Source organism: Heptranchias perlo, unplaced genomic scaffold (assembly GCF_035084215.1).
Source record: "Heptranchias perlo isolate sHepPer1 unplaced genomic scaffold, sHepPer1.hap1 HAP1_SCAFFOLD_701, whole genome shotgun sequence".
Taxonomy (NCBI): domain Eukaryota; kingdom Metazoa; phylum Chordata; class Chondrichthyes; order Hexanchiformes; family Hexanchidae; genus Heptranchias; species Heptranchias perlo.
In genome coordinates, this window is record NW_027139731.1 from 5447 (window position 1) to 32621 (window position 27175).

General features: G+C 44.2%; 1 protein-coding gene across 1 annotated transcript in view; it reads right to left on the reverse strand.

The window, feature by feature from the left end:
• Positions 1 to 449: 449 nt before the first annotated feature.
• The window catches only part of LOC137318604 (GATOR2 complex protein WDR59-like), a 36036-nt gene continuing 9310 nt past the window's right edge, over positions 450 to 27175 (reverse strand). The window contains exons 6-17 of the mRNA XM_067981362.1: positions 22485 to 22522; positions 18991 to 19079; positions 17357 to 17473; positions 16479 to 16556; positions 15615 to 15774; positions 12818 to 12897; positions 11726 to 11861; positions 10246 to 10373; positions 8675 to 8839; positions 5014 to 5109; positions 2981 to 3146; positions 450 to 523 (exon numbers count right to left, since the gene is read on the reverse strand). Of these exons, the coding sequence (XP_067837463.1) occupies positions 450 to 523; positions 2981 to 3146; positions 5014 to 5109; positions 8675 to 8839; positions 10246 to 10373; positions 11726 to 11861; positions 12818 to 12897; positions 15615 to 15774; positions 16479 to 16556; positions 17357 to 17473; positions 18991 to 19079; positions 22485 to 22522 (1327 nt within the window). The remainder of the gene's footprint in view (positions 524 to 2980; positions 3147 to 5013; positions 5110 to 8674; positions 8840 to 10245; positions 10374 to 11725; positions 11862 to 12817; positions 12898 to 15614; positions 15775 to 16478; positions 16557 to 17356; positions 17474 to 18990; positions 19080 to 22484; positions 22523 to 27175) is intronic.

A 27175-nucleotide genomic window follows, 5' to 3' on the forward strand; every position in this document is an offset into this window, starting at 1 on the left:
ATTCCTCCACTGTGATAGGCAGAGAGTGCAGACAGTGACCTAAACATACAAATAAGGCTGTGATCAGTCATGGGCGGTACGAATATTAAATAAATTACAGCACAGGCTGCAAGTACTCAGAGATCTCAGTAGTCAGCAAGAGCAAAAGGTCGATGAAATAAACATAGTTGGGACAGACTGAAAATAAAATATTGAGATCAGCCGACTACACGGAGATTACCTTCTACCCGGGAAACAGTGTCATCTTTGACTCAACATGAGCAGCTCCACTGGAGATCCACCAGTAATGTATTAAAAACAGTACGTCACCGTACCCAGTTTTTGGTTACAGATGTGAAACATCTGTAAAATGCGGGGTGATTCTCAGTTGCCACCTAAAACTGACGAGCACATTCAATCTGCAAATGTAAACACACTGATGATACATTCGTCTTTTCAATAGGCATTTCTTACCTGGGCGTGGGCTCCGTTGGAGACACTGTCCGGTGAAGAGTCATTGGTCTCATGAAGTACACAAGGTAACCTAAACAACACAAACACATTCAAATTACTCATCACCAGATATGGGACACCATGCGAGCTAGGTTTAGGTTTAGACACCGGACTGAATTTACATTATTTTTATCCTTATGCCAACAACTTTCTCTCTCTCTTCTTTCCAGACTTGTCCTGCTGCCACGTCCCACATACGCTGCCAATCGTCTGGCACTTTGGCCAAGTGGCCATTTTTCATGAAAGAGCCTAGGTGGTAAAATGGTCAGCAGAATGCTCAACTATGAGAGTCACCATAGCTCAGCTCAATCCTGGCCCTGTCCATACATACAATTCTAGCAGCGGTTGCTAGATAGAAATCAGGAGTAGAATCACTGGCTGAGGGACACTGACATCACATGTAGCACCCAATTAAGATCAGCTAATTCAGCACAACCAGATCTGCCTAGTCTGTGTAAGTCAAGTACTCACTACCTTAAGTAGCTAAGCCATCAGGAAATGGAATTTTTCCCAAGTTTAAATTCTTGGATGGGAACTCAAAACACAAGTGATCATAGCCTCTGGATGTGTGGATATTGAAAGAATGACAATTCCATACAAAGAATCCCGAGACAGAATCCTTTTGGTAAAATGGTAAGACTAAAAGCAGAGTTTGCGAATGTTTTTCGATCATGGTGAGCACTTTACTTCCTTGGTTACTGAATGGTGGTCAATGTTTGTTAAATAAATATATACGTGTAAAGTACATTTATCTGTATATGTGAATGTACGTAAGGCGTTTTCTACTAAAAGCGCATATGGCTAAAACGGTGTCGCCGTAACTGCACCTGTGGCTAGTCGGCAACTCTACTGGACAACACTGTCCTAATCCACCATTCCTTCTCCAACACAGATTGTGCAGAAATGGTTTCCCAGAAAGATTATATGTAGGTCAGCGTCTGTATAAAAAGGCAGATTCTAAATAGTTTCTCCTCCCTGGTTTGAAGCCTTTCCCTCACACTGTGCAATTGTCGGAGTTGCTACTTATTCAGCAGGGTAAGGCATGATATTTAAGTTTGAGTTTGTGGTATCAGTGTGGTTAAGTGGCTGCCAATGCCCTGGTGAAATTCCAATGTATCAGATCAAGACCAATTAGATCTCAGGCTTAATAGAATCCATGCTTCAATATGTAGAATAATTTATAGATGCATCCTGACGATAGCCAATACAAGTATGCTACAGGTACACCGGTGACTAGTGGATATTGCAAGGATCAGTGCTTGGGCCCCAGCTATTCACAATAAAAATCAATGATTTGGATGAGGGAACTAAATGTAATATTTCCAGTTTGCTGACGACACAACACGAGGTGGGATTGTGAGTTGTGAGGAGGATGCAAAGAGGCTTCAAGGCGATTTAGACAAGTTAAGTGAGTGGGCAAATACATGGCAGATGCGGTATAATGTGGATAAATGTGAAGATATCCATTTCGGAAAGAAAAACAGAAAGGCAGAGTATTATTTAAATGGTGATAGATTGAGAAATGTTGATGTACAAATGGACCTGGGTGTCCGTGTACATAAGTCACTAAAAGAGAGCATTCAAGTGCAGCATGCAGTTAGGAAGGCAAATGGTATGTTGGCCTTTATTGCAAGAGGATTTGAGTACAGGAGCAAGGATGTCTTACTGCAGTTACACAGGGCCTTGGTGGGACCACACCTGGAGTATTGTGTGCAGTTTTGGGTCTCCTTACCTAAGAAACGATATACTTGCCATAGAGGGAGTGCAGATAAGGTTCACCAGACTGATTCCTGGGATGGCAGGACTGTCGTATGAGGAGAGATTGGGTCGACTAGGCCTGTATTCACTAGAGTTTAGATGAATGAGAGGTGATCTCATTGAAATGTATAAAATTCTGACAGGGCTAGACAGACTGGATGCAGGGAGGATGTTTCCCCTGGCTGGGGGTCCAGAATGAGGGGTCACAGTCTCAGGATACGGGGTAGGATATTTAGGACTGAGATGAGGAGAAATTTCTTCACTCAGAGGGTGGTGAACCTGTGGAATTCTCTATCACAGAGGGCTGTGGAGGCCAACTCACTGAATATATTTAAGAAGGAGATGGATAGATTTCTAGACACAGAAGGCATCAAGGGGTATGGGGAGAGAGCGGGAATATGGTATTGAGATAGAGGACCAGCCATGATCATATTGAATGGTGGAGCAGGCTCGAAGGGCCGAATGGCCTACTCCTGCTCCTATTTTTTTTCTATGTACCCTTATACCTTACTGGGGCAGCTACTTACTACCTACTCCATTCAAGTTGTCTTTTCACTAGTAGTCAGGACCCTTCCCCTCCCAAACCCAGGCCATCAACACCCACTGCCCTAACGCCAGGCACAACAGAAATAACCCAATGTGGGTTCCCAACACACAGTTAACACACCATCAGGACTGTGTGCCTGGGCAGTGACTTCTCAATGAGAGTTTCCTTTAAATGTTCACTAACCAGCTCCACAGAAACGTGCTCCGGAGGTGCGAGGAAAGGGAATGTTGGCATCCTGGTAGGAACCATATGTGTTAGTGACTCGTGGAAAAGTCGGTAGTGGTGGCGTCACAGAGTTTCCGAGGACAAATGGATTCTGGGAGTTAGCAGAGCCACTGTTGTCCTGATTCTAGAAATCAAAGAACATGAAAAGTTATGACCTATAAAAAGTGGCAGGTTTCATTATGACAGGCAAGTACCCCAGCTGTTAGCCGTGTAATCACACATAGCTCGGTTCCTTCTTATCATTCGTAAGTGAACACTTCAAATTCTAACAAGGACCCAATTTGAAAATAAGTAAACAACTTGGACTTATCCACGCCTTATGACGCCTCTCAGAAATGTCATTGTGCAGTCATTGATGTAATGCGACAGCCATTCTGCAAACAGCAAAGTTCCATAGTCAAAATGACCACAATGTTATTTTTGGAGCTATTGACTGAGGAAAGAATGTTAGCGGGATACCAAGAGAATTCCCTCCTTTTCTACAAATAGTGTCCTGCAATCTTTTACATCCACCTGAGGAGGCAGATAGGGCTTCGGTTTAATGTCTCATCAGTACTGCACTGGAGTGTCAACCGAGATTATGTCCTCAAGTCACTGGAGTGGGATTTGAACGCACAACCTTCTGACTCAGAGGCGAGAGTGCTACCATTGAGCCAAAGCGGACACGTCAGCAAAATGTAGGTAAGAACAAGAGGTTGCACTTTAAGTAACGCCCTAAAATGAAGATATGACATAAATTATTTTTAAGTAATGACCAAGTTCAGGCAAATCATTATATTAATCTATAGAATGCGATGTTGCAATTATATACTAAGCTTTGAGCATCCATCAAATATCGTCATAAGGAAGCAGGTACTTCGAATCAAACTGCTCTGAATGCTAAATACAGGTATTTTAACAAGTAAATATTTTCATTAACATGGATTCCCCAATGAGCCCTCCTGCGGTGCAGCTGATGCAAGGGGATGTTTTGGACTGCAGTGGCTTCTTAATGTTGCTATTAAGTAAGTTCAATTAGTTTTGAAACTGATTGTGTTCAGTCTCTGCAGAAACTCATCAGAAAGGAAGAAATGAAAAACAAGGGCAGAATACACCAGTACCAAATGCAACAACCTCTTGTTTACACCAACCTAACCCAGCCAATTGGAAATGGCAGATATGATGTTCATCTGAATATTTGTACATTTTAAATTTCAAATAGGAAATAACTGTGTAACCGTGCTCACAGACAGGTACTTTCCCCATGAAGCTTAGCCTTGAACAGATACATTTATAACTCTTAGTTTATGAATGATTTTCAGTTGAGGGTTGCCCCATGGAGTTTTGTGAGCATCAGTTCTACACAGTCATGCAATAATGCAGATACAGCAGGCTGACATCAGGCAAGGAATCCCCTTCAGCTCAGGGATCATTTTTACTGGGTCTGATTTGGGGGGGTTTCCAATTGTCCAAAGACCCAGCTGAGTGCCATCAGGTTTCTTTTCCCCAACGTTACTCAGCCACAGAATAACCTACCCCTTTAAATGAAGATTTGATTTTTGGTTGCTGTGACTAATGAGACAATTGTCTTAGAAGAGAATCAGGAATTCCCCCCCCTCCCCCCAATAAAAATGACACCAGTAATAATTACATCTAATTCCATAACATTTCACTCAAATAGTAGAGAGCGCAGAACAGATCATGGACTATAATCAAAGAAAAAACTTATTTAGGAAATGTATAATTCCTAAATTATACATTTATAATGTAATTAATGAAAAGCTGTATGGCAGGATTTTCACCAGCCGCATTCCTTTCAATTTACGAGGCAAAAAATAATTCACTCAAGTCCATAGAACTTGGTTATGACATCATTTTTAAGTTATAATACATTTCATGTGTAAATAAGATGATTCTCCATCACCATTCCCTGCCCTCCCTTTCAATGTGACAGCATCTTAAAATTATATCTATCATACAGTAATGGACAGAGAGGCACAGAGATCCCCTACCACAATGGCCTCCAGGCTGGACACCAGCTGGCGCAGACAGGGTTCTAGGCAGCTCTGGTTTCGCTTCACCTTCTGGAGGGATGTGTCCTTCAGGATCTGCAGCAAATATGGAACAAGTTTTCAAAAGTCCTAATGGAGCAGAAGCACCAAATAGCATGCCTGCCATACAGCCAAACACACCATACTCCCATACACGGGCAAATATAATCAAACATGAGATCCACACACATTATACACAAACACGGTTAAACACACACAGAAAACCAGCTATAGAGACAAATACAATACACACCATACAAGCAGAACGCACAAAACTAGCCATATATGGACACAGTCAGCCAGATAAATACCATCACAACCAGTCATCTGAAGAATCACATACAGTAACAAAACTAAAAACACACACAAACACACCAGACTCACATTTACATAGGACCTTATCATCTGTTCCAGAAACATCTCAAAGCACTTCACATACAATGAATTATTTTGAAATGCAGTGACTGCTGTTATGTATGTGAGCAGCAGCCATTTTGTGCACAGCACAATCTCATAAACAGCAAAGCAATACATTTGACCAATTAATTTCTTTAGTGATGGTGGCCAAGGGAGGAATTTTGGCCAAGATACCAGGAGAACTGCATGCTCCTCTTCCACCTGATCCACTAGAACAGGCAGCTGGAACCTCAATTTAACTTTTCATTTGAATTTTTTTAAAAATTCGTTCATGGGATGTGGGCGTCGCTGGCAAGGCCAGCATTTATTGCCCATCCCTAATTGCCCTTGAGAAGGTGGTGGTGAGCTGCCTACTTGAACCACTGCAGACCATGTGGTGAAAGTTCTCCCACAGTGCTGTTAGGAAGGGAGTTCCAGGATTTTGACCCAGCGACGATGAAGGAACGGCGATATATTTCCAAGTCGGGATGGTGTGCGACTTGGAGGGGAACGTGCAGGTGGTGGTGTTCCCAAGTGCCTGCTGCCCTTGTCCTTGTCCTTCTAGGTGGTAGAGGTCACGGGTTTGGGAGGTGCTGTCAAAGCCGCCTTGACGAGTTGCTGCAATGCATCCTGTGGATGGTACACACTGCAGCAACAGTGCGCCGGTGGTGAAGGGAGTGACTGTTTAGGGTGGTGGATGGGGTGCTAATCAAGCAGGCTGCTTTGCCCTGGATGGTGTCGAGCTTCTTGAGTGTTGTTGGAGCTGCACTCATCCAGGCAAGTGGAGAGTATTCCATCACACTCCTGACATGTGCCTTGTAGATAGTGGAAAGGCTTTGGGGAGTCTGGAGATGAGTCACTCGCTGCAGAATACCCAGCCTCTGACCTGCTCTTGTAGCCACAGTATTTATATGGCTGGTCCAGTTAAGTTTCTGGTCAATGGTGACCCCCCCCCAGGATGTTGATGGTGGGAGATTCGGTGATGGTAATGCTGTTGAATGTCAAGGGGAGATGGTTAGACTCTCTCTTGTTGGAGATGGTCATTGCCTGGCACTTGTCTGGCGCGAATGTTACTTGCCACTTATCAGCCCAAGCCTGGATGTTGTCCAGGTCTTGCTGCATGTGGGCACAGACTGCTTCATTATCTGAGGGGTTGCGAATGGAACCGAACACTGTGCAATCATCAGCAAATATCCCCATTTCTGACCTTATGATGGAGGGAAGGTCATTGATGAAGCAGCTGGAGATGGTTGGGCCTAGGACACTGCCCTGAGGAACTCCTGCAGCAATGTCCTGGGGCTGAGATGATTGACCTCCAAAAACCACTACCATCTTCCTCTGTGCTGGGTATGACTCCAGCCACTGGAGAGTTTTCTCCCTCATTCCCATTGACTTCAATTTTACTCGGGCTCCTTGGTGCCTTCATGTCAAGGGCAGTCACTCTCACCTCACCTCTGGAATTCAGCTCTTTTGTCCATGTTTGGACCAAGGTTGTAATGAGTTCTGGAGCAGAGTGGTCCTGGCGGAACCCAAACTGAGCATCGGTGAGCAGGTTATTGGTGAGTAAGTGCCGTTTGATAGCACTGTCGAAGAAACCTTCCATCACTTTGCTGATGATTGAGAGTAGACTGATGGGGCGGTAATTGGCCGGATTGGATTTGTCCTGCTTTTTGTGGACAGGACAGGACATACCTGGGCAATTTTCCACATTGTCGGGTAGATGCCAGTGTTGTAGCTGTACTGGAACAGTTTGGCCAGAGGCACAGCTAGTTCTGGTGCACAAGTCTTCAGCACTACAGCCGGGATGTTGTCGGGACCCATAGCCTTTGCTTTATCCAGTGCACTCAGCCCGTTTCTTGATATCACGTGGAGTGAATCGAATTGGCTGAAGACTGGCTTCTGTGATGGTGGGGATATCGGGAGGAGGCAGAGATCGATAATCCACTCGGCACTTCTGGCTGAAGATGGTTGCAAACGCTTCAGCCTTGTTTCTGCACTCACGTGCTGGACTCCGCCATCATTGAGGATGGGGATGTTTACAGAGCCTCCTCCTCCCGTTAGTTGTTTAATTGTCCACCACCATTCACGACTGGATGTGGCAGGATGGCAGAGCTTTGATATGATCCATTGGTTGTGGAATTGCTTAGCCCTGTCTATAGCATGTTGCTTCCGCTGTTTAGCATGCATGTAGTCCTGAGTTGTAGCTTCACCAGGTTGGCACCTCATTTTTAGGTACTCCTCATTGAACCAAGGTTGATCCCCTGGCTTGTTGGTAATGGTAGTGAGGAATATGCCGGGCCATGAGGTTACAGATTGCGCTGGAATACAATTCTGCTGCTGCTGATGGCCCACGGTGCTTCATGGATGCCCAGTTTTGAGCTGCTAGATCTGTTCTGAATCTATCCCATTTAGCACGGTGGTAGTGCCACGCAACACGTTGAATGGTGTCCTCAGTGCGAAGACGGGACTTAGTCTCCACGAGGACTGTGCGGTGGTCACTCCTACCAATACTGTCATGGACAGATGCATTTGCGACAGGTAGATTGGTGAGGACGAGGTCAAGTAAGTTTTTCCCTCGTGTTGGTTCACTCACCACCTGCCGCAGGGTGGGGGGAGGGGGGGGGGGGGGGGGGGGGGGGAAGCTATGTCCTTCAGTGCTCACCACTTCGGTAGGGGGGGGGGTGACTGGTAGTGGTGCTACCGAGCCGAGCCACTCTGGTGATGGACATTGAAGTCCCCCACCAGAGTACATTCTGTGCCCTTGCTACCTTCAGTGCTTCCTCCAAGTGGTTTTCAACATGGAGGAGGACTGATTCATCAGCCGAGGGAGGGCGGTAGGTGGTAATCAGCAGGAGGTTTCCTTGCCCATGTTTGACCTGATGCCATGAGATTTCATGGGGTCCAGAGTCAATGTTGAGGACTCCCAGGGCCACTCCCTCCTGACTGTATATCACTGTACCACCACCTCTGGTTGGTCTGTCCTGCCTGTGGGACAGGACATACCCAGGGATGGTGATGGAAGAGTCTGGGACGTTGGCTGAGAGATATGATTCTGTGAGTATGGCTATGTCGGGCTGTTGCTTGACTAGTCTGAATGACACACAAGTTAGCACATTTACTTTCAATACTGTAACAAGGCGTTTCACAATCAAGGGCTCTATTTTAAGGCTCTCTGCAGCAGCCACTTTTCATAGGATTAGTTGTTTTTCACACTTGGTCAGTTTACCTTAAGGAGTTTGGTCCTCATGCTGGAACTGATGGTGGTGGGATTAATGAACTGGAAAGAGGGGGCAGCGTTGTTCGGGTACTGTACTGGAAACATCACAACCATCTTCACCCGCAGATTGCCACAATGCACTGAGACTGTGCAGTTGCGATTTACAGCATCCATCTGTACCACACAGAACATAATCGTGTCAGTACCATTAACACAGCTGAAACAATGACTAAAATCACAATGATCCAAAAGGTGTTCAGGGTTAACACAACTTCCATTGATTCTAAAATGGAATTTATCTTGCACCAAGCTTGCAGTTAGAATTTCTATTAAAAGTTCCAAAGAAAATAAAAGCTCAACAGTAACTAAAAACAAAGAGTCTGAGTACAGGTAAACTGTGGATATCACCCAAGTTCTCTCATTATTTCCACCAAGTTTAGCAGCTAGTTTTTAAAAAGAATGAAGTGATCACCCTTAATAAGATGCTCTGTGAAGCCATGCATGTGAAAAACATCTGATCTTCCTCTAAATCCAGTCTGAAATTCCTAACCTCAGAGCTGTCCCCGGTTCTTTTTTTTCAAAACTGTGGTAGCCTGCAGGGTAGGCTCTGGTTACACAATGAAGGAAACGGTGTGTCAAGACTACATAGTCATGTGCAAACACGTCAAAATCAGTGTTGCCAATACTCACACTTTCATTAATGGCTTATCTATTTGGTACTACTAATGTGTGCAATTCACCAGAATAGAAGGGAAAGAGTCAGAAGCATTTTACACTTTTGTTGCTCTGATTTCGCTAGATGTTCGAAAGATCAAACAAATAGGTTAGCAACCTTTCCTTTTAAGGTTCAAATGTAAGTTTTGGCTGAACAAACACACCGGCAACAGATTTCGCATACAAAGATTTATCTTTAATAAATGCTTAACAAACACCGTTCGTAGTTTAAATATAAGACTCACAACTTATATTGATATTACCCGATTTGGTCCGAGGTGATCAATCTCTGTCCAAACCTCTACGTAGGGTTTCTGTCCCCAGGTCCCTACTGTCGAGTGTTGCTCCGAGGTTCTCGCTGCTATCTGGGGTTTTTCCTCCTGGTTTATACTATCCTATAATCTGTCCCATCTCCTTGATTACACATTTGTTCCCTTTTCCTGCACCGATGATTAGTTTATCCTATTCTACAACCTGTCCCATCTCCTTGATTAGTTTACATCTTACTTCATCCATTGACCCATTGTTAACTGGCGTCTGTAGCGACCTCACCCGTGTCTGACGAGGTTACCTATGAGCCCTCTGTTTCAGAACATTACTGAGCCTCTGTTTCAGAACATTACTGAACCTCTGCATTATTTATCCACTATCCCTTACACATGGTGACTCCTTCATTTTATTTCAGTTTTACACTACTTCTTCCATTTCTACAACTTTCAATTTCTGTCAAATAGTTGTGTTCTTGTCACATAATGTTAAGATATACACCTACCATCAATCAAAACCATTGCTTGAGAATGGGTGGGGGCAGGGAGGGGGCGAAGGAAGGCAGTCCAACCACAGTGACACAATGCATTCACACTCACCTCATCTACCATCACGTTGCGGATTTGCAGATTGACCAACGAGAATTCTTGCTGCAACGTCTGCGGTAGTCCTAGGTAATCAGGTTTGGTGCTGATGGTGACATGATTGTGAAAATCTTCCCTCAGTGCTGAAAAAAAGGACATGCGGAGTGTAACTGCAGTCCTGCAATGCAAATATCTGCCTAAAGGAAACATAATTGGGCAGGGAGGGGAAATAGTGGTGGTCAACATTTATGCGACACAAATATCTGTCTCACAAAATGTAGTGAGACAGGGACTGACTGCACAAAGACGCAGTCAGATCCCTGTCACTTAGTTAAACAAGTTTAATACGAAAAGCGAAGAACACATATTAAGAACTCCTAACGTACAGTCACAGGAACATCATACTTGCTTCCTCAATACAGCAGCCAATTCTCAACTGTTAAGTATAAAATGAACATCCCAATCGCAGGAAACAGAAACAAGCACCTAATGTAGGTACATGGCCCCAAAATAAGTGCACAATGCAAATACCTTCCTCTGGAAATATGACCAGGGCATGATAAGCATACAAAAATGTGCAGCTTAGAAGTTTTGTCCGGAACAGATATAGCATTTAATATCCAGTCTATTTTTAAAAGTTATGTTTTAATTCAGCTTTTAAGTTTAAAGAAAACAAAAATACAAAATTGAACTGAACACTAAATTTTTACAGCACAGCAACGCTGAAAAGACACCATGCACCTTGAGGAGTACTCTGCACCCACTCTATTTTTAACCCACATTCTACATTATATATAAAAAATTCTAAAGTGACTTCCCCCAGTCTAACCATAGCTCAATGTCACAGGTTAGCTCCATTGCCAAGTGCCATTACAGAATAACTGCACGAGTCTACATGGTAACTTAAGTAGTGCCGCAAAGACAGGTTACTTCTTAAATTGTAACAATGCTGTCTATGCTAGTTTACGGAGAGATCATCATGCACATGCTCCGTGAGCTGAAATATCAACACCACAGGGTAGTTTGCACAGGCGTGTGGAAAATAGACAAAATCCATTCAATAGTAGGATGGTTGTCATTTCTGCCACAACTCCCCCCATCCCTGGACAGCAACCAGAGTTAGACCTTAAGGTGACCAATGGCTGGTAGCAGGCTAGATTTAGATAGACAAAGGAAAGTATCATCAGATCCTCCTTCCTCCCCACCCTCCCAATTATACTTCCACATGATGCTGTGTTTGGGCACGCCTGAATGAGAACTCAGCAACAGTGGTAACTACCTGGAAGTAAAGAAAAGCTGGGATTGGATCCGGAGATCTTTTAGATTGGACCCCTAAGTTCTGCCACTTCAGATACCTGCCACACTCCAAGAAACCCCCATTTTACCCACTTCAGCAGTAACGTTAGGTCTCCAAGCCTCCACTTTCCTACCACTTAGTCTCACAGAAGAAAACACAGTATAGAGAAGTCTGCTTAGAATTTAGTGGCTACATTACCTTCATCCTCCTCGTTTACATGACTTAGCGTTGGGTGAGGATCAGTATCCTGTGAATGAAGTGCTTTATCTGTCTCTGAGAGCAGGGAAACACCATCAATTAATTCATCGCCATCCAGCATGTCATTTGCACAGAGCTGGAACAAAATAGCTGATCAAAACCTCGTGCTGGTGAAGTTGCATTGAAAAGTCAGCTACTACTATAGCCAATCAACTACACCCTCCACATTGCAAGTACCACACAGTCATAGCCTCCCAAACCACCCTCTTCCCCCATCTCAACTGCTACATAACTATATCTCTCCCCAGTCAATTACCATACAGGGATACCCTCACCACCCTAACCAGTACAGCCACACCCTCCCCCACTGAAATACTACACAGCCACAGCTTTCCCTCAACAAGCTCAACTTCTCTACACAGTTTGTCACTAATTAAGAAACAACCCCCCCCCACTCCCCACCGCCACAACCACAGGAAAGAACCTTAATAGGCATCCATTTCCTCCCATTTGCTCTCGCTCCCTTCATACATGGATCAAGATCTTCTCCCAACTTTTTCACTGCAACCCATACATGAAATAAAGCAGGGCAGATTAGGGAGAAATCCCCATGTGCAACATGGCCTAATGCATCGCAGAACAATGTTCTGAGTGAGAACTTAGCTTACCATATATAACAGATATCAATTCCTGAGCCAGGCTTCAGATGTTTAGTTGAAGGGATATGCTGATGTAACATTCACCCATAAACAAGTCAATCTCACTCTAAAATTGCATTCAAACGATTGAATGTAAAATGGAACGTGATCTTCCACAGCTAACCTAGTTTTTTCCCCCAAGTCATGCGCACACATGCAATACGAGTAAGAAAGTAGGTCTGTATGAAAACTCTGCCCTCATCTGAGAATATCTAACATGGCCCTTACTCTACATGAAGTGATTTTTGAACAGGTTACTGTACTGAGGGAGCTGCCAATGATTATTTTATTGTTAAGATAAAGGAAGGGATGAGAAGCAAGAACGGAGACAGTCGTTATTGTAACAGTTTCCACCACCTGATGAGAAATTAAGTGAGAAAGAGAAACCACTTACCCGCTGTAACTGCATGTCAATCCGCCACATCCGCAGAGTCTGGTCACGTGACCAGGTAACCAGCTGATAATCCTTCAATTCTACAGAAAGCAGGAAAACAGATTTAGAACACAGACAGACTCCAGCTCCATCTGAAAGTACCTTGAAAAGTACTATTAACGGAAAAAGAACCTGTAGGCAGACTGTGAAGAGTACAAACTCTCAGCACAAGCACATGTGCTAACAGGGGGAGAAAAGGACACTAAAGTTTAAATCTCAAATACTCTGCGCTCAGAATCATCACCTCAACTGTATTTAAGTTTGACACAAGTTCAGATTTGAAAATTGTATAAGTAATGGTTACTCTGTCAGAACACGTGCCCTCGTCCATGGACAGGTCTTACAGCATCTGTTTCTGTGGCACCGAGTTACTGAGCAATTCCACTTGTGGCGACATTGGGTTTTCCCCACTTCAGTGCCCCTTTGAGACTAGGTTTCATTGCACCCTTACATCCTGTAATCCACTCCAATGACCATCCAGTAATAACCAAATTGAACATATTAATACTCAGTTGGCAAAAGGCAAATCAGCCATAGCACATTTGACAAAGGCTACAGGAGTTCTTAGCATGGTGAGAGGGTACTAGGTGGTGCAGCAGGTTCGCACACTCTACTGCACAACATTATTTCAATGATTTGCACTACACTGACAATACAAACTGCAAGGATGGGGGGTGAGGGAAAAGGAAAAATTCTTACTGGAGCAGGAAGAGATACTCATCTGAGCTTCGGGCTGGGAGCTCTGTCTTACTGCTGGCCATACTATACCTAATCTGACAGCATCTAATGCTGAGAAGGGGGCCTGAAATGGAAAAAGTATTCCATTCTTCAGTACAAAGATCCTTTGCCTCGTTGAGCACAAAAACTTGCCAAAAATATATTTTTTTAAATTAGTGGTGAACGGCAGCAAGAAGATCGGGGTTTTTTTAAAGTTTTATAAGTGATTCACAGGCTGGAGAAGTATTTTCATCTTGGAAAACTACAACAACTTGCTTTATTTAGCACCTTTAACATAGAGAAACGTCCCACGGTGCTTCACGGAACAAGAGAGAAAAAAATGGACTCCAAGCCAAAGAGGGAGAGATTAGGCACGATGACCAAAAGCTTGGTCAAAGAGGTGGGTTTAAGGGGGGTCTTAAAGGAAAAGGGAGGTGGAGAGACAGAGGGGTTTAAGAAGGGAATACTAGGGCATGGTGCATAGACAGCTGATGGCTCGGCCGTCAATAGTGGGACAAAGGAAGGTGGGGATGCGCACAAGGTCAGAGTCAAAAGAATGAATAGTTCGAGGGTATATTGTAGGGCTGGAGGAGATTACAGAGATAGTGAGGGGATTTAAATAGAGGATGAGAATTTTAAATTTGAGGTGTTCGGTGACCAGGAGACAATCTAGATCAGTGAGAATCGGGATAAGGGTGAGCACGGTCTGGGGCGGGACAGGATATGGACAGCTGAGTTTTAGATGAGCTGAAATTTACGGAAGATGGAGGATAAGAGGAAGGCCAGAAGATCATTGTAGTAATCGAGTCTGCAGATGACGACGGCATCAATGAGGGTTTCAGTGGAAGGTGGGCTGAAGTAGGGGCCAAGGGAACAATGTGACAGGTGGAAGTAGGCAATCTTAGAGACGGAGAGGATCATGCACTCAACTCTGGGTCAACAGGATGCCGAGGTTGCCAACAGTCTGACTGAGGAGAGGTCATCAAATTTGTGCAGAGGCCAAAGATCCTCGACTTCAGTCTTCCCAATGTTTAGCTGGAAGAAACTACCGATCATCTGAGAGTGGACGTCGGACAAGCAGTCTGATAGCAGAGGCAACGCAGGAGTCGAGAGAGAGACGATGGACAAGAAGAGATTGGTGTCATCAGCTTACATGTAGATGCTGAGCCCCATCCGCAGAGTATGTCACCAAGCAGAAGCACGTAGATGAGGAAGAGGAGGAGGAAGCAACCAAGGATGCACCTATGGAGGTGACAATGCAGGGATAGGAAGAGAAGCCATCGCTAGAGATGCTCTGGCTACAATTGAATAGGCAAGAATGGAACCAAGTAGGGGTAGTCCTACCGAGCCAGAGAATAGAGAAGCATTGGAAGAGGACAGTGCTATTGACTGCATCAAAGGCTGCACAGGAGGAAATACACACAGTGGTCACAATCATAGAGAACGTAATTCATGACTTTAGCTCAGGCAGAAATCTGATTGGAAGAATTCAATCAGGCAGCTGCGTCAAAGATGATGAGCATGAATCTGAGAGGTGACAACACATTCAAGGACCTCAGAGAAGAAAGTGAGGTTCAAGGGCTGGTAGTTTGCAAGGACAGAAATTAAACCCAATCTCATAAGCTATAAGCTAATTCTTAATAGAGATAACACACTAGGCTCAATATTGCAGGTGAACGCTCATTGGCATGAGCCAGGTTAAAACACCAAGTCAATTCCCACGTAAAGTGCTATAGCAGCAAATGGGTTTGTTAACATTCCCCATATAAGAAAATGTAGTAGTAGCTTATACTGCTACTGTAGCCCTCTCTTATTTGAATGTCATGCTGATTATTAAACGAGCAAAATATTTAAGGAGCATATAAGCTCAAGATTATCCATTTTATAGCATCACCTTCTCCCACAGGTTGGGGGACAGAAAGAGAGAAGAGAAAAATGGGAAAACAGTTCACAGACTAAAATCAGAATAGCAAAGACATGGCTGGATCTCACCTAAGGACTTACGGCTGAGAACCACTTGCTTGTGTTTTGAGGATCTTACCTTCCCTCTGTTTTCGCCACTGAAATTCTAGCACCACATCGTCATGTCCAACGAAGGTATGAACTGGGACATTCAGATCTAAAACATTCCATAGAAGGAGGCTGTTCTCACCACGACGTAACTGCGGGACCATCACTGTCACCAAACCATTGCTGAAAGGCTGCCAAGCACAGGAAACAATTCTACTGTAAATTATAATAACCAGACAAACTGCAGTTAATTCTTAAAGAAAAATGCCATGCCTAATTTTCACACACAGAAATCGTTCCAGCATCTACTTCAGGCTAACAGGAGGAAACCAAAACAAAGTTACACAGTGATGAAGGTCACTTAACAAATCAAGCTTACTTCTTCCAATGCATTCTGTTGGGACTTAGGCAGAATATCCTCAAGGAATCTAATACATGGCGGTTCAGTGCACAGCACCAATTTGGTAGAACATGGCAAGTTGTGCTTTCAGTTGTGCTATGAAAGGAAAGAGTTTAGTGGAAGCTAGGTGCTTACCACAAAGAAGGCAAAAGAAAATAAGAGTTCTCCTCAGCTGCTCTCGAACAACACCCAGTACCCAAAACAGCCGGCATCACAGCAGGCTACTGTCTTCATTTTTATGCAATTGGAAAGAAGGGCAGGAAGGAAATGGGGCACAGACAAAAAACCCCTATTAAACTTTTCAGTTAATTTATGCTGTGCTCCGCTTAATGCTGACAGGCAGTCCTTTACGACGACTCAATATTCAAGATCTAGAGCAACGTCATCAATGTGCTTAATACTCAACAGTGTATAATCAGTATCGAAATGAAAAGGGTAGAGGGTGAAAAGATAACCAGCTTTCACCAGTTAACACCAAATGGGGGACATCCTTACCGTGTACCGGGCCTTCCACACTGGCACTTGACAGGAGAGGATGTTCAGATACTTCCGTGGTTGTCGATAATCCCAGAACTAGAGACCAGAAGAGGGGAAAAAATGACTTGTGTTACATAGGTGTATACCTCCCTATTAACACACATGAAATAAGAACCATGGGCTTATGAATAAATCATTATTAAAAGTAGCAACGCAGGTTAATAAGGCCATAAAAAAAGCAAACCAAGCACTGAGGTTGATTTCTAGAGGGATAGAATTGAAAAACAGATAGGTTATGTTAAATTTGTCTAGAACCTTGGTTAGACTACACTTGAGGATTGTGCACAATTCTGGTCTCCATGTTGCACAAGGGATATAGAGGCACTGGAGAAGATGCAAAAAAGATTCACAAGGATGATACCAGAACTGAGAAGATGTACTTATCAGGAAAGGCTGAACAGGCTAGGACTCTTGTCTCTAGAAAAGAGAAGCCTGAGGGGTGACCTGACGGAGGTCTTTACAATTAGGAAAGGGTTTGATTGGGTTGACATAGAGAAAATGTTTCCACTTGTGGGGGAGTCCAAAACTAGAAGTCATAAATATAAGATAGTCACTAATAAATCCAACAGAGAATTCAGGAGAAACGTCTTTACCCAGAGTGGTAAGAATGTGGAATGCACTACCACAAGGAGTAGTTGAGGCGAATAGCATAGATGCATTTAAAGAGGAAGCTAGATAAACACATGAGGGAGAAAGGAATAGAAGGTTATGCTGATAGGGTTAGATGAAGGGGAGTGGGAAGAGGCTTGTGTGGAGCGTAAATGCCGGCATAGACCAGTTGGGCTGAATGGCCTGTTTCTGTGCTGTAGATTCAATGTATGGGGCCCAGCAATTACCCTGACAGAGTTGTCTTGGCTCGATGTAGCAAAGATGTGCTCATTCTCCGGGTGCCAGTCCAGCCCATGGATTTTAGATAAGTGAGCAGCTATATATTCCACTGCTGTGTTAGGTTTCTAGGAAAAAGCAAGAGAGGTGTTATCTAGATCTTATTTTAAAACACTTGTACAGCCTCAGCGTTTGTGGCAGAAACCTTCATAAAGCCTTAGCCACCCCTTCTTTCCAGTTTTGGAACTTCCCCTGATCCCTCTCTCCATATACCTTCTCTGCTCTGGAGAAGCTGATGACCACTGCGCTCCATACTTTCCAGTCTCCACACAGGTAGATTATACCCGCCCCCTGATGTTACACTTGTCTATTCAGTCACATCATCCAGCCTTGTTGTTATTTACTGGCTTCAATCTATTACCAACAACTTCTGTAGACAACGGCAGCCCCAACAATTTTCCTTGTGATGGAATGACACCTTTTTCTAAATTGGCATCATTATTTCTCTCTCTTTGTATGAGCTTAAGAGCCTTTTCATTAGTCATTCTTCTTGCCAACTAATTTTTAGCATATATCTGTAGCACCATATCTCAAATGTTGTCACTCTTCTTACTTCAGCGTTCAAGGTCCAGTTTTCACATCTGTACAATGCTGTCGACCACACGTAAGCATTCTACTTATTACCAGCTGGATTCTCTGGCTGCATATAAACACTGTCATGGTATTGAACACTTCTTGCACAATTGCTATCCTTTGTTTAACTTCTCTCTTGCTTCAGCCATCTGATGTTACTTAACTGTCTATATAAACAATTTTATCTACTCACTCCATATCCACATTGTTTACTCTAAAAAGGTCAGTTTTTCAGAGTTCCTCTTTCCTTGCGATTATCTACTCCCCCGATAGGGCTGGAGAATCCCCTTTGGTCCAGAAAAAAACTGCTCTATGACTTATTTGGTTATTTGTTTCCTGCACTAAGTACCAGTGCCAACAATTTACTCATTAAAAAAAATGCAACAGGTTCAAGGGAAAAATAACACACAATTTTCCCCAAGTGTCCATGTTTTTTCAGATGCAAAGGTTAAAATTTCAGTTGTGCGAGCTATGGCCAGAAACCCACTGTCCTCAACGAGCCCAGCCTTGGTATTCTATAATAACCATTAGTTCATTTTAGTGCTGTGGGCTTCTCCGAGCTCACACTCACCAAAGGGAGGCTGGATAATGCTGGAAAATGCAACATAGCCACACTTTAGACTTGATGTCTGCTGAAGCCATTATTCACTCAGGGAATAAATCGCCTTTATAGCGACAAGGGAGAGGGGACAAGGCCAATGCAATATACAGCTCCAAAACCTAATGTGCACCCCAATCCCTTCAGTGAGAAATTTCTTCTACCATCTTCACAACTCTCTCAAACCAAGAAGTTATTAGTCAGGCGTAATTAATTTTGTGCTCCAGGATTCTAGCCAATGGGAACTGAACTGAACCATAACAAACGCACTGCTCTTGTGAACAAGAAGGCTATTCAAAAAAACTCATCCACAAGGGTCCAAATGCTTCTTTAAAAAAATCTGCCAGTGCACACAAGCGCACTGCCTCGGAGGCTCAGCCACACCAATGAAGTTTTACATTCTTCACCACTCACCCGTTTGTCCCAGATTCGGACATCTCCGTCATGGCTCGTTGCCAAGCAGCACGGGTTCTTTTTGTTCCATTTCACCTGAGAGGCTCCAGCTACACAATGTGGAAAAGAGAAAAAGAAACCTAAAGAGGCTGCTTCTACAACACAAGTAAATTACAACCACTTTCTCTTCACCTGCATTGTTTAATCCAGTTCCCCAAAACATTCTTCCTTAAATCGCCACAACACAAGATGCGAATGTAGCTCCTCTATTCAAGAAAAGAGGGAGTCAGAAAGTAGGAAACTACAGGCCAGTTAGCTTAACATCTGTCATAGGGAAAATGCTAGAATCGATTATTAAGGAGGTTACAGCAGGGCACTTAGAAAATCTCAATGCAATCAAGCAAAGCCAATACGGCTTTGTGAAAGGGAAATCGTGTTTGACTAATTTATTAGAGCTCTTTGTGGAAGTAACAAGCAACGTGGATAAAGGGGATCCTGTGGATGTGATGTACTTGGATTTCCAGAAGGCATCTGCCACATCAAAGGCTATTACACAAAATAAGAGCTCATGGTGTAGGGGGTAATATATTAGCACGGATAAAGGATTGGTTATCTAACAGGAAACAGAGAGTACGCATAACTGGGTCATTTTCAAGTTGGCAAGATGTAACGAGTGGAGTGCCACAAGGATCAGTGCTGGGGCCTCAATTATTTACAATCTATATCAATGACTTGGATGAAGGGACCGAATGTGTGGTTGCTAAATTTGCTGATGACACAAAGGTAGGTAGGAAAGTAAGTTGTGAAGAGAACATAAGGGGGGTGATTTTAAACCCCAAGAACGGGTGGGTCGGGGGGGGGGGGGGGTGGGAGTTGAAAATAGTTGTCTTTTGGGTCGCGACCACAACCCGGCTTTATTTCTGGGTTTAACGTCAGCGCGTAAAAGTACAGGTTTCCCACTGGGAATGCAAAGTCCGAAGATTTTGCAGTTGCAGCCCAAAAGAACAACTATTTTCAAATCCCACCCGCCCCCAACCCACCCGTTTAAAATCACCCCCAAGGAGTCTGCAAAGGGATATAGATCGGTTATGCGAGTGGGCAAAAATTTGGCAGATGGAGTATAATGTGGGAAAATGTGAACTTGTCCACTTTGGCAGGAGGAATAGAAAAGCAGTATATTATTTAAAGAGAGAGATTGCAGAACTCTGCAGTACAGAGGGATCTGGGTGTCCTAGTACATGAATCACCAAAAGTTAGTATGCAGGTACAGCAAGTGATTAGGAAGGCAAATGGAATGTTGTCATTTATTGCAAGGGGAACAGAATATAAAAGTAGAGATCTTTTACTACATTTGTACGGGGCATTGGTGAGACCACATCTAGAATACTGTGTGCAGTTTTGGTCTCCTTATTTAAGAAAGGACATAACTGCTTTAGAGGCAGTTTAGGGAAGGTTCACTCGACTGATTTCTGGGATGAGGGAGTTATCTTATGAGGAAAGGTTGGACAAGTTGAGCCTGTATACTCTGGAGTTTAGAAGAATGAGAGGTGATCTTATTGAAACATAAGATCCTGAGGGGATGTTTCCCCTTGTGGGAGAGACTAGAACTGGGGGCCACAGTTTAAAAATAAGGGGTCTCTCATTTAAGACGGAGGAGAAATTTTTTCTCTCAGAGGGTCGTGAGTCTGTGGAACTCCCTTCCCCAGAGAGCGGTGGAGGCAGGGTCATTGAATATTTTTAAGGCTGAGTTAGACAGATTCCTGATTAACAAGGGAGTCAAAGGTTATAGTAGGTAGATGGGAAAGTAGGGTCGAAGTCACAATCAGATCAGCCATGATCTTATTAAATGGCAAAACAGGCTCGAGGGGCCGAATGGCCTACTCATGCTCTTAATTCATATGTTCATACGTTTGTTCATATGATGCACCAGCCGTGCACAGCAATGGAAAATACTCCAACTGGACCTGTCCCGGCACAGCAACAGCCATGTTACAATAATAAAACATATCTTATTTTTTCACTGCCATTATTATATTTATCTGGTGCAGAAGTCAGAGCATTAATCGTGTGGGGAAACCCAAGCACCTTTACACAACTCTCTGCTATATCATTCAACTTTCATACAATTTTCAGATTACCTCCGGCAAACAGAGACCAGGGGCTTCCAACTGTTTGGTCACTTTGCATGGTTCACCCAAATATTCGGTGCCAAACCCATGAGCCTCGCTTTTTATAAGTCACCAGTTTATGGACACCAGGTTATGTACACTGTAAGGTTTGTAATGAAATGAAGCTGAGACTGATAATCAAGTCGATTAGGTATAACATTAGTCGCTCTCTAGCAGCAAAGAAGTCACTAAATTAGTTAAAGACCATTAGTTTTGAATTAAAGGCAGTTTTATGCTGTGGGATCCTAGGCACTGGAAACTGAACCAGCACAAACACATTGCCTTCGTCAACTCCAACAGTCAGACGAAGGCTATTCAGAAATCTCATTCACAGGACTGCAAACATTTTTTTTCTAAGAACCTGCTATTGCACACAAGCACACCATTGTATCCTTTCACACTTAGAAAATATAAATGCTGAGCAGTCACATTCTATGCATCAGCTTCAATCCAATTTCACATCCCAAGAAATGCTCCTGTTCCACCATTTAATCCATTCCCCATCACTTTTCATCCCTCTCTGTATAATATGATAAATCCAGTGTTTCTCCCATCTCCCCAGTAGCATGCATCCATACATAGGTCAATATAAATTAGGTTTGAGTTTCACTGGGACACCAACCTAAAGGTATCATAAAGGGCCTAACGGCTCATTCAAATTATAACGATAAAACCAATGAGTGAATGAAAAAAGATTGCATGGTGTGACTGGGATATGCTTCATGGAGCATGCAAGGGCGTTCTTTAAAGAAACTAGCCGTCATGTCAAAGGAAAGGGAGCTATATCTAGTTTCTTTAGTTCACTTGTTTCAACCGTTTCACTCCACGTAAGTGATGAGACAGAATTCCAGGAAGCTGAATTACCCACAATGTGCTCATCCCAAGACTCAGTTTAAGAACTCTCAAAAGAACGCGAAGAAATCAAGATACTGTTACTTTGGTTTCAGAAAACGGTTGAAAACATAGGTAAAAGCGAAATACTACATCGCTGTTTATCTGCCTATTCATCTTGCTTCTGTGTATATTTCAGTCTTTTAATAAATCTATTTGGTATTTTTAGACTGTCAGAATTTTACTGCCCAAAGACATTAGGTCGGTACTGTGAGCATCCAATACATTTTTCTGACGTGTTACCCAGTTGTTGTTAATCATAATGCATTTTACTCCTGGTTTACTATGTACTTTAAATCTCTATTTCAGCTCATAAGGGACATCAGTCCACTTATCGAAACTGCAATTTGCCATGAATATATGGAGTTGAGAGGGGCCCCAATTGCAACGGAACCTGCCAACCTCTCAAGAAACCTCATTGCTTGCCCTGCTAGTGAAGTTGCAGACACTACTCACCTACAGCTGACAGCGACACTGATGGCTTCCGTGTGTCCCTAAAGGGAGAGAAACACCTGGTTAGGGGAACTCAATCCTTGACTGTAATAGTGATAGTTTAACATTCACACACATCAATACAAAGCTCACCTTTACAACCAGAGGTTATATGATATTCAAACCTCCCAGGAGGCCAGTGAATGAGAACCCTGAATACCAGTTTGATCCATTTCTCACTAGCGATGATCTTATTAATATTTTTTTTGGATAAATACGGAAACCCATCACCATGTTTAAAAGTCTCCAAATCAAGCCAGTGAGAAACTTACACCCACCTGTAGAGTTTGTTTGCCCAATACGGAGTGCATACTTTTTCCCTGTAGGGACACAGAGAGGTAGGAATAGGAGTAGGCCATTCAGCCCCTTGAGCATGTTCCACCATTCAATTAGATCATGGCTGATCAGTATCTTAACTCCATCTATCCGTCTTGGTTCCATAACCCTTAATACCCTTGCCGAACAAAATTCTATCAATCTCAGTTTTGAAATTTTCAATTGTCCTAGCCCCAACAGCTTTTTGGGGGAGAGTGTTCCAGATTTATCACAGAATCATAAAAAGGTTACAGCACAGGAGGCCATTCGGGCCATCAAGTCCGTGCCGGCTCTATGCAAGAGCAATCCAGCTAGTCCCACTCCCCCGTCCTATCCTTGTAGCCCTGCAAATTTTTTTCCTTTTAAATACTTATTTAGTTCTCTTTTGAAAGCCACTATTGAATCTGCCACCACCACCAGCAACCCCCCCTCCCCCCACCACTCCCAGCCCCGGCAGTGCATCTTTCCTAACCACTCGCTGAGTAAAAATGTTATTCATCGTGTCACCTTTTGCCAATCACCTTAAATCTATGTCCTCTGGTTTTTGACCCTTCCGCCAATAGGAACAGTTTCTCTCTATCTATTCCATCTAGACCCTTCATGATTTTAAATACCTCTACCAAATCTCCTATCTCCTCTCAATCTTCTCTGTTCCAAGGAGAACAACCCCAGCTTCTCCAGTCTATCCATGTAACTAAAGTTCCTCATCCCTGGAAACATTCTAATAAATCTTTCCTGCACCCTCTCTAAGGCCTTCACACCGTTCCTAAATTGCAGTGCCCAGAACTGGACACAATACTCCAGTTGTGGTCGAACCAGTATTTTATAAAGGTTCATCATGACTTCCTTGCTTTTGTATTTATGCCTCAATTTATAAAGCCCAGGATCCAGTATGCTTTTTTAACTGCTTTCTCAACTTGCCCTGCCACTTTCAATGATTTGTGCACATATACCCCCAGGTCTCTCTGTTCCTGTACCCCTCTAGTTTATATTGCCTCTCCTCACGTCGCATTTTTCTGCGTTAAATTTCATCTGCCACGTGTCTGCCCATTCCACCAGTCTGTCCATATCCTCTTGAAGTCCATCACTGTCCTCCGCACCATTCACTACACTTCCAAGTTTTGGGTCATCTGCAAATTTGGAAATTGTGCCCTGTACACCCAAGTCCAGGTCATTAATATATATCAAGAAAAACAGTGATCCCAGTACCGACCCCTGAGGAACACCACTATACACCTCCATCCAGTCCTAAAAACAACTGTTCACCACTACTCTCTGCTTCCTGTTACTTAGCCAATTTTGTATCCATGCTGCTACTGCCCCCTTTATTCCATGGGCTTCAATCTTGATGACAAGCCTATTATGCGGACTTTATCAAACAGCTTTTGAAGACCCATATGCACCACATCAACCGCATTGCCCTCATCGACCCTCTTTCTCTCTAGCTCTTTTGTCATCCAGGGAGCTCTGGCTTTATTTGCCCTACCTTTCTATCTCGTGGGAATGTACCAAGACTGTACCTGAACCATCTCCTCCTTAAAGGCCACCCATTGTTCAATTACGGTTTTGCCTGCCAATCTTTGATTCCAATTTACCCGGGCCAGATTTGTTCTTAACCCTCTGAAATTGGCCCTCCTCCAATTGAGTATTTTTACTTTAGAGTGGTCCATGTCCTTTTCCATAGCTATTCTAAACCTTATGATACAATGATCGCTGTTCCCTAAATGCTCCCCCACTGACACTTGCTCCACTTGGCCCGCCTCATTCCCCAGAACCAAGTCCAGCAATGCCTCCTTCCTCGTTGGGCCGGAAACATACCGGGCAAGCAAGTTCTCCTCAACAAACTTCAAAAATTTTGCACCCTCTTTGCCCCTTATATTATTGCTATCCCAGTCTATTAGGATAGTTGAATTCCTCCACAACTCTATGGCTTTTGTACTTCTCTGTAATTTCCCTTCAAATTTGCTCCTCTATCACCTCCCCACTAGTTGGTGGCCTATAGAATATACCAAGTAGTGTAATGGCATCTCTATTGTTTCTTAACTCTAACCAAATAGATTCTGTTCTTGACCCCTCCAGGACATCCTCTCTCTCCAGCACTGCGATATTCTCCTTAATCAATACTGCCAACCCCCCCTCCTTTCTTCCCTTCCCTATCTTTTCTGAACACCTTGTATCCAGGAATATTTAGTAACCAATCCTGCTCTTTTTGAGCCAGGTCTCCATTGTCGCTTCAACATCATAGCTCCCATGTGGCTAATTGCGCCTGCAGCTCACCGACCTTGTTTAACACGCTTTGTGCGTTTACACACATGCACTGTAAACCTATGTTAGACTTTCTTGTACTCGTTCTTAGCCTGGTCCCATCTACCACCGTATTATTTCATGCGCTAGTGCTATCTTTCTCACCCAATCCTTTGTGCACCTTGTTTCTCCTTTCCAATGCTACATCCTGGTGCCCAGCCCACCCCCCTACCAAATTAGTTTAAACCCCACCCCCTCACAGCACTAGCGAACCTCCCCGCGAGTACATTGATCCCAGCTCCGTTGAGGTGCAACCCGTCCGGCCCAAATGTACCTCCCCCAGAACTGGTCCCAATGCCCCAAGAATCTAAAGCCCTCCCTCCTGCACCATCTCTCCAGCCATGCATTCATCTGCCCTATCCTCCTATTTCTATACTCGCTAGCGTGTAGCACCGAGTGTAATCCAGAGATTACTACCTTTGAGGTCCTGCTTCTTAATCTCTTTCCTAACTCCTTAAAATCTGCCTGCAGGACCTCATCTCTCTTTCTACCTATGTTGTTGGTACCGTTATGGACCACGACCTCTGGCTGTTCACCTTCCCCCTCCAGAATGTTCTGCAGCCGCTCAGTGACACCAGGGAGGCCACATACCATCCTGCGGCCACAGAAATGCCTTTCTGCTCCCTAACTATAGAATCCCCTATCGGTATCGCTCTCTTGATCTTTCTCCGCCCCCACCTGTACAGCTGAACCACCCATGGTGCTATGGTCTTAGCTCTGGCTGTACTCCCCAGAGGAACCCTCTCCCCCACCAGTATTCAGAACTGAATACCAGTTAGAGAGTAACCGGTATTCAGTTCTGGGGACTCCTGCACTACCTGGCTGGTCCTCCTTGTCTGTCTGGCAGTCCCCAGTCCCTCTTTGCTTGCACTTTCTTAAACTGTGGGGTGACCACCTCCTGAAACGTGCTAGCCACACAGATCTCAGTCTCGCGGATGCACTGCAGTGACATCAGCTGTTGCTCAAGCTCTGAAACCCGGAGCTCGAGCTCCTCCAGTTGGCAACACTTCCTGCACCTGTGGCCGTCCAGGGCACGGGAAGGGTCCTGGAGTTCCCACATGGCAAAAGATATGCATTCCACGGGACTGAGGTGCCCTGCCATGCCTCTATTTATTAGATTATTAAATAAACTTACTTGAATATAAACTGAAGACTTAAAAAAAAAACACTCACCAATCAGCTCCTTGCCTCGCACTGACGTCACTTTGGGTTTTTTTTCTCTCTCTCCCTGACGCTCGCACTCTGGCTCCTTCTCCTCTCCTCTGCTCTGCTGCCTCAGCTGATCTGGGGCCTCCAGCTCCCTCTCCTCTGCTCTGCTGCCTCAGCTGATCTGGGGCCTCCAATCCCTCTCCTCTGCTCTGCTGCCTCAGCTGATCTGGGGCCTCCAATCCCTCTCCTCTGCTCTGCTGCCTCAGCTGATCTGGGGCCTCCAATCCCTCTCCTCTGCTCTGCTGCCTCAGCTGATCTGGGGCCTCCAATCCCTCTCCTCTGCTCCCTCAGCTGATCTGGGGCCTCCAATCCCTCTGCTCTGCTCTGCCGCCTCAGCTGATCTGGGGCCTCCAATCCCTCTCCTCTGCTCTGCCGCCTCAGCTGATCTCGGGCCTCCGACTCCCACCTTTTTTTGGGCCGCTCCCTCCCCTCTGCTCTGCCGCCTCAGCTGATTTCCACTACCCTTTATGTGACAAAGTGAATTCTGACATCACCCCTGAATAGCCTAGCTCTAATTTTAAGGTTATGCCCCCTTGTGCCGGACTCCTCCACCAGAGGAAACAGTTTCTCTCTATCTACCCTATCAACTCCTTTGATCATCTGAAATACCTCAATTAGATCACCCCTTAATTTTCTATATTCAAGGGGATACAAGCCAAGACTATGCAATCTGTCTTCAAAATTTAACCCTTTTAGCACCAGTATCAGCCTGGTGAATCTGCACTACACCCTCTCCAAGGTCAATATATCCTTCCTGAGGTGCAATGCCCAGAACTGAACACAGTTCCCTAAATGCATTTAGATTGCTGTGTTCAGTTCTGAGCACA